The 17,787-nt window shown below is 36.8% G+C and overlaps 1 protein-coding gene across 4 annotated transcripts in view; it reads left to right on the top strand.

The window, feature by feature from the left end:
* The window catches only part of DSE (dermatan sulfate epimerase), a 69,977-nt gene that overhangs the window by 42,130 nt on the left and 10,060 nt on the right, over window positions 1–17,787 (top strand). For 3 of the 4 annotated variants that reach the window (XM_068551175.1, XM_068551177.1, XM_068551178.1), the window contains one exon: window positions 16,541–16,794. In XM_068551175.1, coding sequence (XP_068407276.1) covers window positions 16,541–16,794 — 254 coding nt within the window. Of the gene's footprint in view, window positions 1–13,631; window positions 13,703–16,540; window positions 16,795–17,787 lie in introns of all 4 variants that reach the window. The other variant, XM_068551176.1, reaches the window with a different exon arrangement.

The raw sequence follows: 17,787 nt of genomic DNA, 5'->3' as shown, positions 1-17,787 counted from the left end.
CAGGACTTCCTTGGCGGTCCAGTGGTTAAGATTCCATGCTTCCATTGCAGGGGCCATGGGTTCGATCCCTGGTCGGGGAACTAAGGTCCCGCATGGCGCACGGTGCGGCGAAAAAGTGAAAAAAAAAAAAAAGAGAGGTGTAGGACAGAGAATCTACAAAGAGATTGATTGGATATGGGACACTTTCTCCAAGTATGGTTCTTTCATCAGAATCATATAGGTATTCTTAAAAACACAGATTCCTGGGCCTGGCCCAGACTCAGTGAATCACGATCATTTGGAGTAGGCCAAAGAACAAGTCCCCCATGTGATCTGAGGCACGCTAAAAATTAAATAGTAAAGGGAAGGGTGTTATGAAGCATGGGACTTGGTTTTTGTCTAGGCATTGTGCTAGGTATTGGGATATAAAAATTTGAGGGCAAGTTAATACATCTTGCCTAGAGTTGTTGATCTATGGAAAATATGAACTAATAGACTATATTAATGCAGATGATAAAGGCTGTGATTGAGAAAGTATAGTGTGTAATGGGAAGACAGAGAGGTACTTCAGGATACCCAACATTGGAGCGCTGGGAAGGCTTTCCTCCTGGGGCCTGAAGGACAAATGGGAATCAGCCAAGTGAAGGGGAAAGAGAGCATGTTTGATTGTTCCAAGCAGAAATAACTGAAGTTCAGAGGCCGTGACAGAAGGAAGCAGAATGCTTTTGAGGAACTGAAAATTTAATGTAGGGAGGAGACAGGCAAGCATTGAGGCTTTGAGTAGAGAGCCAGATGCCGCAAGGCCTTGTCCACCACGTGAAGGAGTTTGGACTTTTTCTTACAAGAACTATGAGGCCATTGAAGGGTTTTAACAGGGCAGCAACATGGTCAGATTTGTGTGTGTGTGTGTGTGTGTGTTTAACTTTTTCATTGTAAAATAAAAGTAGAACACCATACGAACAAACATGTGGCTTAGTAAAGTATTTTAAAGCAAACGCCCTGGTAACCACAGCACAGCTCCAGAAATAGAATGTTGCCATCCACCCTGGGAAGCCCCTCGTAAGCCTCGTCCCAATCACAGCTCCCTGTGTCCCTACAAAGACTACCCTGACTTCCAGGGTCATCGGTCACGTCCTTGTGTTTCTTTATAGTTCATTCAACTGTGCATCCCTAGGCACAAGTTTAGTCTTGCTCATTTTTTAAATGTTTTTTAAGTCTTTTTTATCTGCAGTTTCCCCTCCATCCCTTTATTTTTGTTACAATTTATCTGTGGAAGAATCTGGGCCCTTTGACCTGCTCAGCTTCCCACAGTCTGGATGTTGTTGATTGCAGGCTCAAGATGCAGCTCAGTGAGTTCCTCCACCCTTGGCATTTCCTAGGAACTGACAGCTGGGTGCTGAGGCTTGCTCCAGCTCAGTTTTGATCACTTTGACACAAGCATAGGTGGTGGCTGTTCTCTCATCAGGAGACGCAAAGTGGCTGCTGGTTTCTCCATGTGACAGATTGGTGTTTTAGGAAGAATCTCTGGTCATATGTGGAGAGTAGATTGCAGAGGTCAAACCAGGAAGACCAGTTAGGCCTTTTGTGTTTATCCAGATGACAGCCTGGAATAGGGGCTCTGAGAATGCAAAGAAATGATGGGTTCCAGAAAGGTTTAAGGATTAGCGTGTATTGGGTCGGCCAAAAAGTTCGTTCGGGTTTTTCCATAAGATCTTATGGAAAACACCCAAATGAACTTTTTGGCCGACCCAATATAAGACTTGACAATGATATTTGAGGACAAGAAAGACTAAGAACTTTCTTTTATGGGATGCTGAGAGGCATGGGACCTTTCAATGAGGTCGCAACACTTGGAACTCTTGGAGAGTACTAATAAAGGGTTTGGTTTTGGATCGACTGAGTTTGAAGTGCCTGTGGACCCAAGAGGAGATGTTGAGTTCATGTCTCTCCAGCATTATTTTTAGCTACCTCCTGTTTGCTGGAAGTGTACTGTGACTTTAAAAAATGTCATCACCAGGAAAAAAAAAATTTATCCAGTATAAAATATGCTTTCAAGTACAACAGACATAGTTTCTGTGGATGATAGGAAAATGTAGAAGAAAAGTTCAAAGAATGTTAGATTTAATTAAAGTAAGCTTATCACAATAAATAAATGAATAACAACAAGAAGAGTGAGAAGAAAAGGTAAAGTGCTAAAAGAGCCACTTGGGTGTCCTCAAATGACTTTCTGGATGTGAAGCCAAAATGAAACATCATGTAGGCATCACTCCAGGAGGAAAGTATCAGCTTGAGAGAATCGTGCTATTTCTTCTTAAGTTGAAAAAAAAAAAAAACAAAAAACATTCTTGATGAGGTGTGGATGGCAATTTGGGTTTGTAACAATTTAATGTGCAATTTTTAATTCATTTCTGTGATTCAATTACAGGGAATACACTATTCCAAGAAAAAAAATCTAAGGAAAGGGAGAGTTAAGAATAAATCCACACATATTGCTAAAATTTTATATTAACTTTAATATCTTTCTGCCCTAAACTTTGGGCCATAATTTTGAAAAACCGTATGGAGCTTACTGTTTTACCTTCTTTGGAGAACCTGTTGACATGGGAAAGATTTTACACTATTACTAAAGCCAGTTTGAATCTTTTACTCTTTGCTTTTCTATCATAGCCTGTCACTTGGTTAAAGAAGATGTGATTACATTCAGCCTTTGGGGTGGGGTCAGCTTTTATTTTCCATATGACAGATAACCCTAGATCTAAAACTCGGGGAAGTATTTAATGCCCACGGCATGTTGAAGATAGCTCACAAGTTTGGCTCATTTAATCTAAATTTACTTTATCCCTTAATTCTATTTTATGGCAAATAGCACATCCTCCAAATTTTTTATGATTCACAAAGAAAAATCCTAAACTGACTTTTTCCACTTCGTTGCCAAATTAAGAAGTACTCTTTAAAACTGTGTCCCCAGGACATGAAATAAAATAAACATTATTGGTACAAGGTGCTGTTCATAGGTATTATTTCATTGCCTCTCTTGAAAATAAATGGCTTCAAAGCCAAACAAATGTTTTGGGGGATGAGAAATGTTTTCTTGTTCTTTTTCTACACAGTGACAAATTACTTTTCGTTCTTGAATTGACTGTGTGGACCCATTTGGTGTTTCACGTCTGCCTCTGTCATACACTGTCTACTGGCCTCTTTGAACATTCTGAACTTCTCTGGTGGTCTGGGTTCCTTCCTAATGAACTCATGATGGATTTTCCCTCATGGTTGGCTCCAGATCCTCTGCTGGAAAGTGTTTGGGGCAACCCAGTCTCAACCTAGCTCCACGCACTGAAGCAGGCCCTGGGCCTGGGTCCTCTCTGCCTACAGGATGCATCTAATGGGCTGCTTGTTTGGTGGCACATTTACCCTCTAAGACAGTGGCTTTCAAACCTTTTTTGACCGTGACCCACAGTAAGAAATAAAGTTTACATCACAACCCAATATACACATAACTTTAACTCTACATATGTAAATATATAAGTAGAAGTTGTGTGAATCAGCCCTTGCATTTAAGTCATGCTTTGCACTCTGCTATTTCCTATTCCATGCCATTAAATTCCACTAAAAATATGCTTGTCACAACCCCTTAATTCATGCCACAATCTATTAATAGCTTGTTATTTATAATTTGAAAACTCTGCCTAACATTGTGATAAACACATGATTCCTTTTCAGAGAATCCCTTCTTAATAACCCTCTTCTTGAATATCTCCAGTGAGGGGACTGCTTCACTCTTTGAGGTGGCTTCCTTATTCCATAATTCTAGTGTTCAGTGTTCTTGTTCCTAAAATATATTAGGAAGCGTCGTTTTTTCATTAGGAAACAGTATGTGTCTGTGATTAATGATTACATTTCAGGTTTCCAGGGCTGAGTGGAATAAATTCTGCAGCACGTTATTTCCAGTTGGCACCCAGAATAAAATCAAGAACAGTTCATTCACTGTTTTAGAAAGGCAACTTCAGCAAAACCTTGAAATAGCATATTGTAAAAGAGAGAAATTCTGATAAAGCATTAAAAAGTGGGAATCTTGGGTAAATATTAACCTTACTGAGGAAACCATAATAGAAAGTAAAATACTGTTTCATGTGTCCTAGCACCTTAAGGTCGGCCTTATTTTGGTTTTGGTATCTTCCTAACATCAGGGTGGCAAGATTTAGCAATTTGATTACCATTTTTGCCATTGTTAAAGTATCCCTCACTTTTTAAACTTACCGTCACAGGTAATTCTTTGCCCTTTTGCATGTGGTGGTGTCAAAATCTTAGAGGATTTCTTTAAAATAAATGGGAGTCACCACGTGTTCAGGCAGCAGCAGGAAGGTGGTGCATACAAGATGGCAGTGACGGCAAGTCAGATTCTTGAAGGTCGGTGTATTATTGCTAGGGCAGCCGTAACAAAGTAACACAGACTAGGTGGCTTAAAACAAACGGAAGTTGATTCTCTCACAGTTCTGGAGGCTAGAAATCTGCAACCAGGGTGTCAGCAGGGCCTCTGTTCCTTCTGGAGGCTCCAAGGAAAAACTGTCTCATGCCACTCCCCTAGCTTCAGGTGGTTGTAGGCAACCCTTGGCATTCCTTGACTTGTAGGTGCATCACTCATCTACCTCTCACACGTACCATCCACCACCAACACATACAAACTGCTTGTCCCTCCAGCCTTCCAATATAGATATGTTGTGATTTTAATTGAATGAATGTTGTGTTTGCATACTTTAAGGAGGCAAAAGCTGTTGACAGCTGAACCGTGTCATATACTATGATTACTTTCAGTTTGTGTGCAACTTTCTGTTATCTCTAGGATTAATAACAGCCTTTTTGCTTTATTTGCTTAGTTTCCTATACATTTATCACTAATTACCAACCAGACTCTCACTCAGTTATGTAAGTCTCTTAATCCATTCAAACAAGATGTTCTTAATAAGACATTCTTAACAATTCATCTTCTTGAAGAGGAACCTGCCAAAGCCTTTGACTGGTTATAATCTAGATCTACAGTATGGCTGTTGACTTACTCTTCTTTTTTCTCATGGGGTGGGTCCCCTCTGCAACATGAATCTCATGTTGTCTTCTTTTTGGTATATATCTTAATTTGGGTGGAGAAATTCTTCACTGGTTTCCAGAGGAAGTATTGATGAGCAGGAAATTTTGAAAACTTGGATGTCTTTTTACATTGTGTATCTATTAAAAATTGTTGTATAGTTATTTTTTAATACTGTCTTCTTTTAACCTTTATCCTAGAGTTATAAGTGATTTACCCACCACCATTACAATATTAGAGTATTCTGCGTTTAAGTGTATATTTACCTTTACTGGTGAGTTTTATACTTTCATATATTCTCACGTTACTAATTGGCATCCTTTCATTTCAGTTTGAAGAACTCCCTTTAACATTTCTTCTAAGGCCAGTTAGTGGTGATAAACTTCTTCAGCATATGTTTATCTGGAAAACTCTTCAACTCTCCTTCAATTCTGAGGGACAGTTTTACTTGGTTGATTATTCTTGATTGGCAGTTTTCTTCTTTCAACAATTTGAGTATATCGTCCCACTTCCTTCTGGTCCCCAAGGTTTCTTCTGAAAAATCTGCTGATAGTATTATGGGAATTCCCTTGTACATATTAAGTTGCTTTTATCTTTTTTTTTTAATTTTATTTATTTATAAATTTATTTATTTATTTATTTATGGCTGTGTTGGGTCTTCATTGCTGCGAGTGGACTTTCTCTAGTTGTGGTGAGCGGGGGCTACTCTCCGTTGGGGTGCGCGGGCTTCTCATTGCGGTGGCTTCTCTTGTTGTGGAGCATGGGGTCTAGGCGTGCAGGCTTCAGTAGTTGCAGAGCATGGGCTCTAGGCGTGCGGGCTTCAGCAGTTGTGGCACGCAGGCTCAGTAGTTACAGCTCTTGGGCTCTAGAGTGCAGGCTCAGTAGTTGTGGTGCACGGCCTTCGTTGCTCCGCGGCATGTGGGATCTTCCCAGACCAGGGCTCGAACCCGTGTCCCCTGCATTGGCAGGCAGATTCTTAACCACTCTGCCACCAGGGAGGTCCCTATCTTTCTATTTTTAAGATTCTCTTTGTCTTTAATTTTTGAAAATTTAATAATGTGTCTTGCTGTGGGTCTCTTTAGAGGCATCTTTTTTGATACTCTGGGCTACCTGTATCTGGGGGTCTGTTTCTTTCTCCTCAGGTTAGGAAAGTTTTCAGGCGTTATATCTTTGCATAAGCTTCTCTCCCTTCCTCTCTCTTCTTCTTCTGGTACCCCTATAATGTGTATATTGGTCTTCTTATGGTGTCCCATAAGTCCCTTAAGCTATCTTCACTCTTTTTTATTCTTTTTCCTTTCTGCTCTTCTGATTGGATGAATTCCACTGCTCTCTCTTTAAGTTCACTGATCCTTTTTTCCACTTGATCTAGTCTGCTGTTGAATCCTTCTGTTGAATTTAGTTCAGTAATTGAATTTTTCAGTGCTATGACAATGCAATGCTCAGTACTTTTTAATATTTTCTGTCTCTTTGTTGAAGTGCTCCCTCTGTTCATGCAATGCTCTCCTGACCTTGGTGAGCATCTTTATGACTGTTATTTTGAACTCTCTATCAGATAAATCACTCATCTCCATTTTGTTAAGGTTGATTTCTAGAGATTTATCTTTTTCTTTGGTTTGGAACATATTCTCCTATTTGTTCATTTTATATTGCATCAAATCTGAAACATAATTTCATCTCAATATTTATTTCTGACTTATATTTACTTTTAAATATCTGAAATATTTACATGGTTCACAATGTACCATGTCAGAATCATATTACAAATAATGGCATGATAAATAACCTTATGCACATATGGTTTTTTATTTGTGGACATGTGTCTTTGGGGTAGATTACTATAAGTGGTATTACTGGGTCAAAATATAAAATGTTTATAAAATTTGTTAAATGTTACCAAACTCTACCCCTTAGGACTTATACTACTCTGCACCCCTAAAAGCATTTTAAGAGTGTGCCTATTTCTCCACAGCTTTGACTAGAGTATTTGTCATATGTGAGATTTTTACTGATTCAAATGTTAGATCAGTTGTAATTTGATTTAAATTTCTTTTATAATAAGTGGAGATGAGAATTTTGAATGAGGGATGTTTGCCCTTTTTTTTTTTGTTAACTGTCTTGTTTGTCACTTGCTCATTTTTCCAATGAGATTTTGATCTTTTTCTTAAATTTTATGAGCCTTTGGTATGTTAGGATAAGTCTAACTGTATTCAGGGTATATGATACAAATATTTTTCCCCAGTTTATTCATGTTTACTTGTGGTCTTTTTTTTCCCCCTATGCAAAAGGTTTTGTCTTATTTTTTCTTTTAAGCTTTATATGGCCAAAATGATCAGTCTTTTCTTCTATTGCTTCTTGTTTTTGAATCATAGTTGGAAAGGCTTTCCCTTCTCCAGGTCACAAAGGAATTCATCCATGCTTTCTTTTAAGATTTTTTATCTCATACTTTACATTTAGATGCCTAATTAATTTAGAGTTTATTTTCTTGTATTCTATGAGGTTTGGATCCAATTTTCTCCTTTTTTCAAATGACTATCTAGTTGTTCCAGTATAACTTGTTAGAGGGTACTTCTTTTTCCTATTGATTTTTGATGCCACCTTTATCACATACCGAGTTTCCATATGTTTTGCACCTGTTCCTGAATTTTGTTTCATTCCATTGGTATGTCTATCTATTCATATGTCAGTACCACTGTATTCTGATTAGCGAAGGTTTATAGTGTGTTTTCTTCTCTGGCAGAGCTAGCCACCCTCCATCATTGTTTTTCTTTTCATTGACTTCCCTGGCTCTTCCTGCATGTTTAATTTTTTCTTAAAATCAAATCGACTGCTTCTAGGCGTTGTTTCTCACATGATCACTGGATGCTTGCATAGTCATTGACTGAAGTGATGACATCTATGAATTGTTCAACTGAACTTTTATTTATTTATTTATTCATTCATTCATTCATTCATTCATTCATTTGGCTGTACCGCATGGCATGTGGAACTTTCCCAACCAGGGATCGAACCCGTGCCCCCTTCCTTGCATTGGAAGCGTGGAGTTTTAACCACTGGACCACCAGGGAAGTCCTCAACTGAACTTTTAGAAACATTTTACATATATAAATATAAAGCATGTTAAACCTATAAAATACCAAACTACTTTTTTAAAAGGCCAAAAATCATTTGATTAAGCTTTTCTGAACAATGCAGGAAATCTGGGTTATTCTCTCCTACCACCTTTTCAAGTCTCAGAATTTCTCCATTATAACAGATTCTTTCATAATTTATTATTAGAATTTGATAGGTGAGCCTGTTTTAAACTCTAGTCCTTTGAGCTCTGCCTTTCTTACAAAACCGAGGTCTTCTTATCAAATTTGAATCATCTTAATTATTGTGCTTCTCCCTCTTACCTTTTCAGGCTGGACACTAGCCCAAAACACACTTGACCAGCAAAAAAGGATTACAATTTTGAATGCTGTTTGATTCCATTTAAATAGAATGAAACAGCGTACTTGGATAGCATACTTGGATATTTGTATAAAAGGACTTTGTGTCAGTGAATTAAACACTGGAATAATGACATGGCAGTGCCATTTCCCATTTAACAACACTACTACATTAGCTTGGTGTATATTTTGACACTCAGACTAATTCATTTCTCTATAAGCCATCTAGAATACTTTTTTAAGTAAAAAAGAATATTCTTTTTAGTTTCTGCTTTTGCATAATTGACTCCTCAGTATTCTTGAGTAGGGCCAAACTGACCTAAATATTTGTATTTTAGAATTTAATATTTGGAATATTAAATTTATAGCTTTAAAATGAAATTAAGTGGTAGTGCTCTATATTGAATCCAGTGATTTCTTGAATATAGAAATGAAGATTGTGGAAGAAAATGATCTTTTATAGTTCATGGTCGATAAGTCATTTTCCCTGAAGATGTCTTAATATACAATCAATTCCCATTCTATCGTTGTGTTATCCTTTTAGCGATTGTTCTCTAGTAGGGAGCAAAGTAGATGTTCAAAAAGGAAAGCTCATTGTCTATTTCTGTGTCTGTAGCCCTGGCTAGCTTTAGGAGCTGAACGTTCTCAGCATGCAGGTTCAGGCCCACCAGCCCCTGGACCAGCTGGACCTGGAGCAGTACATTAGGAGCTTCACACTCACCAGAGGTCTGTGGGGAGAAGGAAGAATTGTTTCAGGAATGCTACATGGTTGGAATCACATGTTCCTTGGGTGGGCCCTGAGCAACCTTGTGAGCATAGTATCATGATATCTCTCCTCATGTCTGCCCCTTTTCCCACACCTCATGCCTTGTTTCTCTCTTGGTATCATGAACATGGCAGGGCTTTGGAACCCTGTGTTGTATTTCAGCATAAGTGCCCTTCTGCCTAGCTCTTGGTAGGTTTGCTGACTAGCCCTTTCTTCTGGCTGGGTTCTTATTGCAAAGTTGGTGACTTTCTTTAAAAGCACAGTGTTTTCCCTCACCAGGAAGAAGTAAAAATTCTAGATTCAGGTAGTCCTGGATTCCATTCTTGGCTCCACTATTTAACTTAGCTACGTGATCTTCAACGAGTAATTTTCCTATCCAAATACCGCTTTTACAATCTGTGAAATGGGGCTGTAACATCTAATGTGAATTTTGAAGATTAAATGAAATAAAGTATGTAAAGGGCTTGGCACACACTATGTGCTTAATTAATATGAAATATAACTTTTCTCTTTCCTCCCAACTATAAATAGTTAATTTTGCTTCATGATGCAAACGCCACCCCTTAGCCACCTGATCAAACATTTGGAATATGGACTATAAACCAGGCCAGAGTTGAGTTTAACATGCCTCTTGGATAGCTTGCTTACCCACTCAGAGGCCCCTAGATCAAGTTTCTCTATATTCCAGGCTTACTCTGCTCTTCTTGGCAAATCACTCTCAGGGTCCCACTGTGCTTCACAGTCAAGGCCACACGGGTTAGAAATCCACTTCCTTTGGCTAAATGTTACAGGAATTACTTACAAAATTTAACCTATTACTGACATTTAACATTTATGGCTAGTTTTTATGTTTAACTTACAGAGGGGAAAAAAGATGAATCACAATTGCCATGAGTCATATTTTTAAAAGCAGTGGTAACACATGACTCTCCTAACTTACTGGAGGTTGTTTCCAAGCACACAAAGGTATTTGGTTGAAAAACTGAATGACTTTCTGTCAGGTTACTGTCTTCAGGACTCTTTTAGAATGAATAGATTGATTTACATTTTAAGAATAGAACTGACCTTATATTGGCATATTTTGGTGGTGTGAACAAGTACGTGCTGTAGGCAGAGGTGTAGCTTACGTGCAGTAGACACAGCTGCAGCGAAGCCGGCAAATGTGAAGTTGGTGCTGCTCTGCCCTGTAAAGTTACATCTGGGAATTTCTAAAGAGCTCATCGCTGCACTGTACGTTTAAATTCTTAATTCCTTTAAGGCTTATTTCATTTTCTCTTAAATTTGTATTCATACATAAACATCTAGTGTCTAAAATAAACCAGATTTTGAAATATGAATCTTCTACTTTATGAATTTACTATGTAAATATTTTATAGGGTTATAAAACTGTATGTTAGCTCAAAATGAGAAAAAGAAGGATTGTTTTGAGTTCTACTTTTTGGAAACATTTAACAAACAGTGGAGCCTCATTTAAACGTACTTTTGAAAACACATAGACTTGCTTATACCATGGATCAAATCATGACCTTCAAAATACAGTTACATATGAAAATCCTGGTATAAAATTGTCAAGCTGTAAAATGTGCTCAAAAACAGGACTAATAACCATAATAACATTATAAAGGGAGTTACGAGTTGTCCCATTGTTTCCAGTATTTTTTTTTTTGTATATCGTTGATTCATTTAAATATTTAAATATCAGTGACCTCTTGACACCTCTTAGATTTTACATACAGAACTTCTGTTATTCCAAGTATTTATTTTAACAGTATTTGTATAAATGAAATAGTATAAAAATTTAAACAATATTATACATAGACTATTCTGTGAACCTCTTAATACCTAAGATAAATCTTAGATACCTAAGTATTAATCTTTTCACAGATAATAATTTTCTACAAAATATCTACTAAGACTATATGGAAAAAATTTGAATATAATTATTTGATCATTTAAAACAAATCTATGCAAATAAAAATGGATGCCAACATTGTTATTAGACTTTTTTTATTAGTCATTTCATCAAGTAAGCTGTCAATTTTTAAGTAATAGACTCCTTAGATTGCCTACTTTTGTACTCTGTACATAGTAGTTCAAAAGCATTTATGATAATGGAAGCAGTCTATCCACATGAAATTGTTATAAAAATTCTGATTAGTGAAGCTACTAAATTTTGGAAAGGTTTTTTTGTCTCTTCCTTTTACAGTCACAACTTGATTTATGGAAATAGCACGTCATGATAAGCCCTATGCCTTTCCCCACCAATACCGTGCACCCCAACCCAGGCAATTAATAGTTCCTTTCTATGTTCACATCATTCTGTTTCACATAAATTCACTTAAATTCACCTTTGGAAATACTCTAGGCAGCAGATTTTAAATGTTTTGGACTCAGAACTCTTTCACACTCTTAAAATTTAATGAGGACATCAGACATCAAAGAGCTTTGTTTATGTGGGCTATACCTATTGAAATTTACCATACTAGAAATTAAAACTAAGAAAACTTTTTTTTTTTGAAAACTTTAAAAATATTTATTCATCCTCTTGAAAAATCCATTTCATATTAACAGATAACATATTTTTAGGCAAAAAATAACCAGATTTTTGGAGACAAAATATTTAGTGTGAAGGAGATCATTGTTTTATACTTTTGCAAATCTTGCATATCTTCTTCTGTATTCAGTTTGTTGCAATGTAGTGTTTAAGTTGAAAATATGAAGAAAATCCAGCTTCACACAGACATCTGACTGAAAAGGGAGGAGTATTTGAAGAGTCTTTTCAGATAATTATGACAGTTTTCTTTGCTACTGTACTAGAACTTGACAAGTGGTAGTTTTGTAAAAGTTAGTTCTATGTGGAATCTGGATTATAAAAGTTAGTTTCAATGTGGAATCTGAAACCATGTTAGTTAATAAAATTCCTCATATATTTTAATTGGTAAAAACTCCATTAGTATGTTTTGCACTTATAATGAATCTTTTATCTTTGTATGGTTTTGTAATATGCCTTTTCTATTTGAATGTTTATTCGCTGAGTTATTCCCATCTTTCAAATGTTGATGCATTTAGTTATATAATATAAAAATAAATCACACTTGTTATCACTGACTTCATCAGAAAAGTCTTAAAGTATTGGTAAACTTTTAAGCTCATGGTAGCAATACAATTTTTCCAAAATTCTTTTTTTTTTTTTTTTTTGCTTGAAAGCTCAAATTTTGTCATTGTCAATAAAACCTTTCAGTTTTTCTTCAACTGGCAGGCTTCCTTGTTTCAAAAAGACTTCCACTTAAAATACACAAGTCTAAAAAACTGTAATTTGTCAGTTGGTCATTCTCTCACGTAAAAACGATGTTTCATGAAAAAGCAAGGAGCTAGTTCAGCTCTCAACTAAATGCACAATTTCTTCTCCTCATGATAGTTACTTACTTTGCTACGGATAGTGCTTTTTACATAACTTCCCATTTCATCATATGGGGTATTAGAAAGATATAAACTAAAAAGGTTGAGATTTTATAAAATTAATCATTTTTACCACTTTATCAAGGATATTCTTAAGTGAAACTGGCTTTTTTTTTTTTTTAAACTTAGAGTGCACGGCAGTATGCAGAATCATACAAGGATTACTAGAGCAGTTCAGTGCCCCTGCCTGGATTCGTGCTAAGATGCCAACATTTTTAACCCACTAGTACTTTTGCACCATCAGTGCAAATATCAACATATAACATCTTTATATTATTATGAGAATAATTTTTAGTCATGGATCCCCTGAAAGAGTCTCAGAGACCCCAGGGGTCCATGGACCTTAATTTAAGAACAGCTCTCTAAACAGTGGAAAGTATAGCTTATAAAAAGAGGAATACAGTAAAAATTTTCCTAACTAACCTCCTCTTAACTTAGTTAATTTTCTTAACTAACCACCTCTTAACTGACTTGCCAATGAAATTAACCTCCATTCCTTGTATAACTGGCAGCAGCTCTCAGAGACTGCTGAATGTCAAGGCTGTGTCCATTAATTTCTGTTGCCACCCGTAGAATTATGTGCTTAGCAAATGTCAGTTGTATTTGTTCTCAAACCAGTTTATGACACTTTCACTAATACCTGTAATCACACAATTTTAATAATAATATACAAATAGAATAAGTGTTAGTTTATAAAAAAGAATTAATATTTCCAAAACCAACTTAAATGCTTTGGAGTGACTTACTATACAAAATTGCTGTCATAATTTAATGTGGATGAGATTAGTAAAAGTTTAGGGAAAAACTCATAAGAGTCTGGAAGGATTCTATATTCCTTCACAAGTATCTTTAATTTCTTCCTATATTAAAGAAACCAAGGCTGGAAATTGTGATGATGTGTTATATGTGTTCTTTGCAGGGAAAAACAATGACACTGATCCGCAGACCCACATTCAAAGACAAGGCTTTTAGCTCCCCTTCAAAAGATTGGTAAATATGTACATGTAAATATTTTAAGCTGAAATAAAATTCATAAATTAATACCTGTATCTTTTTTTGTGATTCACCACTTAACATGCTTCTTTAGTAGTTTTAGTAACGGCTAGTTAGGATCACATTGACTACGATAGTTCCTTTGCTGCTATTCATGAGCTAGAAGCAAATTTCCTTTGGTTTCCATGACAGTAAAATATAGTCTCCTCCATAATTACTCTCTGTATCTGAAGATGAAGCTGGGTAAGAATGTATTGGTAAAGAATCTAGGTAACCTCTTAGAAATGTAGCTATTACAGATCAGATTTCATAAGGATATAGTGATGCACCTGATGGTACCAGGAACTCTTTTTTTTTTTTTTTAATCAGTGTGCTAGGATTTTGTTGAATTGGAAACTGCTTGGAGTAAGCAACTATACGTGGGAACTTGGAAATTTTCTCACAAATTGTGTAGTAATATTTCCTGAAGAACAATTATATTAAATGTTCTTTTATCTATAAAAAATAAGTTCATTGGTGTATCAGACGTGTCAGGGCTCAGTAGATGGTAGCAGCTCATTGATGCCAGCTTTATCGTGGCTACGTGTATGTGCTGTCATTTATAGATGACATGGTACAGAGACACAGGGCTGGGGAAAAAATGCCTTGGAGTCTCTGCCTGCCTCCCCAGTCACTATAAGTCAGTGAAGATTGTGTTTCTAACTCCCTGGCAGTGAGCTTGCAGTCTGAGTTGTTTTTTTCCCTAGAAGTAGGGAATTAATTCACACTCTTCATAGTCTGTTTGCAACCAGTACACACACTGGCCAGCTGACTGGCAAGGCAGCTTTGTCCATGGCCAACTGGTTAAGAAGCTCATCAACTTTAGTCATTTTAGCACCAGGCTGTATCACTAGCACAGCTAACCAAACACTGAAGTTATTGTTAAATACCAAGGGATTCTTCCAAATTCCTGATTTCTTAATCATCACATACTCATTGTCAACAGTGTAGCCTAGTTTTATAGGCTTGTTCCTTCATTTTTTTCTTTCTTCCCCAAAATATTTATTGAAAGTCTCCTGTGTGCCAGACACTGTTGTAGGATTGGGGATCCAATAGTGAATACAACAGAGAAGAAAAGATAACCCTGCCCTTGTAGAACCTCAATTCTAGTAGGGGATACATATATGTAAACATATACATATACATACTTAGGGATACATATATGTAAACATATACATATGCATATGCATATACATATACATACTTAAACGCTAAGAGGACAAAAAAGTGAGGAAGGCAAATGAAATACTGTGAGTTGGGGAGTAATGTTGAAGTTCTGACAGAGTGAGCAGAGAAGGCCTTACTAAGAAGATCAGGTCTTTAATATAAACTCCTGAAAGAGGAGCACAGTCTAGAAGAGGTAGTCTCTCAGAACATTTTAAGTATTCTTAACCTAGGGTCTGTGGGGTTTGTATGGGAGAAATATTGCATCTTAATTTTCACTAACTCTAACTGAAATTTTAGCAACTCTTCTAAATCCTAAATCTGGATAACTGACTATAGCAATATCAGGAGAACCTGTAACTTTGTCACAGATATTTTCATGTCACATTCAGTTACTGTGTACATCTCAAAATATTATTTATGCTCATCACTACTTATACATTATCTTAGTTACTATCCCTGCCATTAAATCTTGTATTTTAATGCCTTAATAAAGAAGCACATATATCACAATTTTTAAAAATATCTGTACTGATAGTTATATTTCAACGTAATACCTTTCCTGGTACCCCTATGTATTATATGTTATGAATTTTAAAACATAGTGAGAAAGAGGCTGAGGCTTCACTAGTTTGCCAAAAAGAGGCTCTGGCATAGAAATGTTAAGCTTTAGTTTAATCCCTAATTGAGAGCTTTCTTCCACCTCCTGCAAGTACAGCACACCCTTCATTTGTTTCCCTCTTTTAGAGATTACTCAAATACATCCTGAACAGATAGGGAGGGTTTTCTGGATAATTCCCTAGAACTGTGATTGTGAAAGATCCTTTTTAGCTTCCTGTGTAATGCAGGCCACACTCTATTCATGTACTTGCAGAATTATATAGCAAGTCAAGCAGAAATTTGGTTTCCTAGAAAATGACAGTTTTAATACTTCACAGATCAGCTTTTATAGACTTCCCTGAAAAGTACTTGAAGAACCTTAAAGACAGTGCAGTTCATTCTATGAGAAAAAATGAGACGCAGAAATCTTGAGTTGGAATCAGCTCATTTTACTCCCTTACACCAGCGTTTTAGCCACTCTCCTCATCATGGCATTGACCAAGTGGGTCTGTCTAGATTGAGAGGTCCCAAACTGTACACCGTGGTACCTTCACCTTGACCAGCCCGTGGGAAATAAGATAGGATATACGTACATGTTGGACAGTTTCAGCACAGCAGCCATAGAACAGAACTGAGAACCCTACTGCAGGTAGAAAGGGGAGGGCAAGCACTAGTTAACGGGTACTCCAGAGAATTTTGCTCTGCCACGACATGTTATGTGCTTTCGATCTCTTTGAATATATTCTTCTACCTCTCATGAAGAGTAAAGAAAAAAGTCAAAAGTAAAAAAATCGCAACATCTTGATGTTGCCAGAAGCTGGAGAGAGAAAAGTGTTAACTCTGTAATTTTCACATTAGACAAACTTTATGCTTGTGTCTTATGTGGAGGGTAATCTATCTTTTGTGTCATTAAACCTTTTGGATTGTATCTTCACTCGTGTCCTTTAGTTCTGAGAAATAGACACTTTAAAAGTGTGATGAGGGCTGTGAGCCTGGTGGCACTCATTTGCATGGGCTTCTTTTCCTTTACAGGTTGGTGAAAGATGCTCCTTGGGATGAAGTCCCGCTTGCTCACTCCCTGGTTGGTTTTGCCACTGCCTATGACTTCTTGTACAACTACCTGAGCAAGACACAACAGGAGAGGTTTCTTGAAGTGATTGCCAATGCCTCGGGATATATGTATGAAACTTCATACAGGAGAGGATGGGGATTTCAATACCTGCACAATCATCAGCCCACCAACTGCATGGCCTTGCTCACAGGAAGCCTAGTCCTGATGAATCAAGGTGCGTACGGACACACCGAGGGGATGCCTGAGCTGACATCAGTTGTAGTTACCATGTTGTGAGCAAAGCATTTATATAACTAGTCTAAGTCTATGTTCATGCTTGGATCCTAACTAAGCCCATAAGATGAAGTAATATCTGGGACACCTCTTGAAGAGTTGAGAGACATCTCTTTCCTCATTTCTGCTTGTTATATTAGCCTGAAGGTTACTTGAGTATGGCGTTTGATTGTCCCAAGCCATATCCTTACAGCACAGGATCAGTGGTGAATCTTCCTTTTTCCAAAGATTTTTGACAGTGAAGGCAGCCAGCCTGGATAGAGTTTTTAAAAGCTGAACAGATGGTTTATTATATGAACTGAATCGTCCTCATACACAGGTGTGTATCATTACAGCACTACTTTTTTTGTCCCTCTAAAGACTTTAAAACAATCAGTCTACATCATTCAGGTCAAATTTGGAATTGACTTTTGTGGATCGTATAGCTGCTTTACCTTATTGTATTACGTAATTGCTAATACTGCATTTTCTTTGTTCTTGTAATTCTGACTTAATTACAACTCCTGTGGAAGTCTATAAATGACTAAATAAGATTATGTTTAAGAAAAACAACCCTAAGATCACAGTGAGTTATTAGAATTAAATATATACTCGTACCTGGCAAATCTAAAAGAGTTTAACTCTTGATTATATTCCCCATAAGAATTAGTAAGCATTTTGCACATTATCCAGCATCAGATTTTACCCAAGCCTAGCTTTCTCCCTTGTCATATGAACCATCACTTTAAATTAGATCTTAGAAGAAAAGAAACTACAATTAATTGAGCATATGGCATGTGCTAATCCTTGTCCATATTTTATTTAATTCTCACATCAACCATATAAGGTAGCTGGGATTTGGACCCAGTTCTAGCCAAACTCAAACTTCATTGTCTTTCCACTATATTTTGTTACCTCTCTCAGAATAGAAATTCAATTTTAGTAACTTAAGGAA

Source organism: Eschrichtius robustus, chromosome 9 (assembly GCF_028021215.1).
Source record: "Eschrichtius robustus isolate mEscRob2 chromosome 9, mEscRob2.pri, whole genome shotgun sequence".
In the NCBI taxonomy this organism is placed as follows: Eukaryota; Metazoa; Chordata; class Mammalia; order Artiodactyla; family Eschrichtiidae; genus Eschrichtius; species Eschrichtius robustus.
Note: the sequence above shows the minus strand (reverse complement) of the source record. Positions and strands in the feature narration are given on the sequence as shown.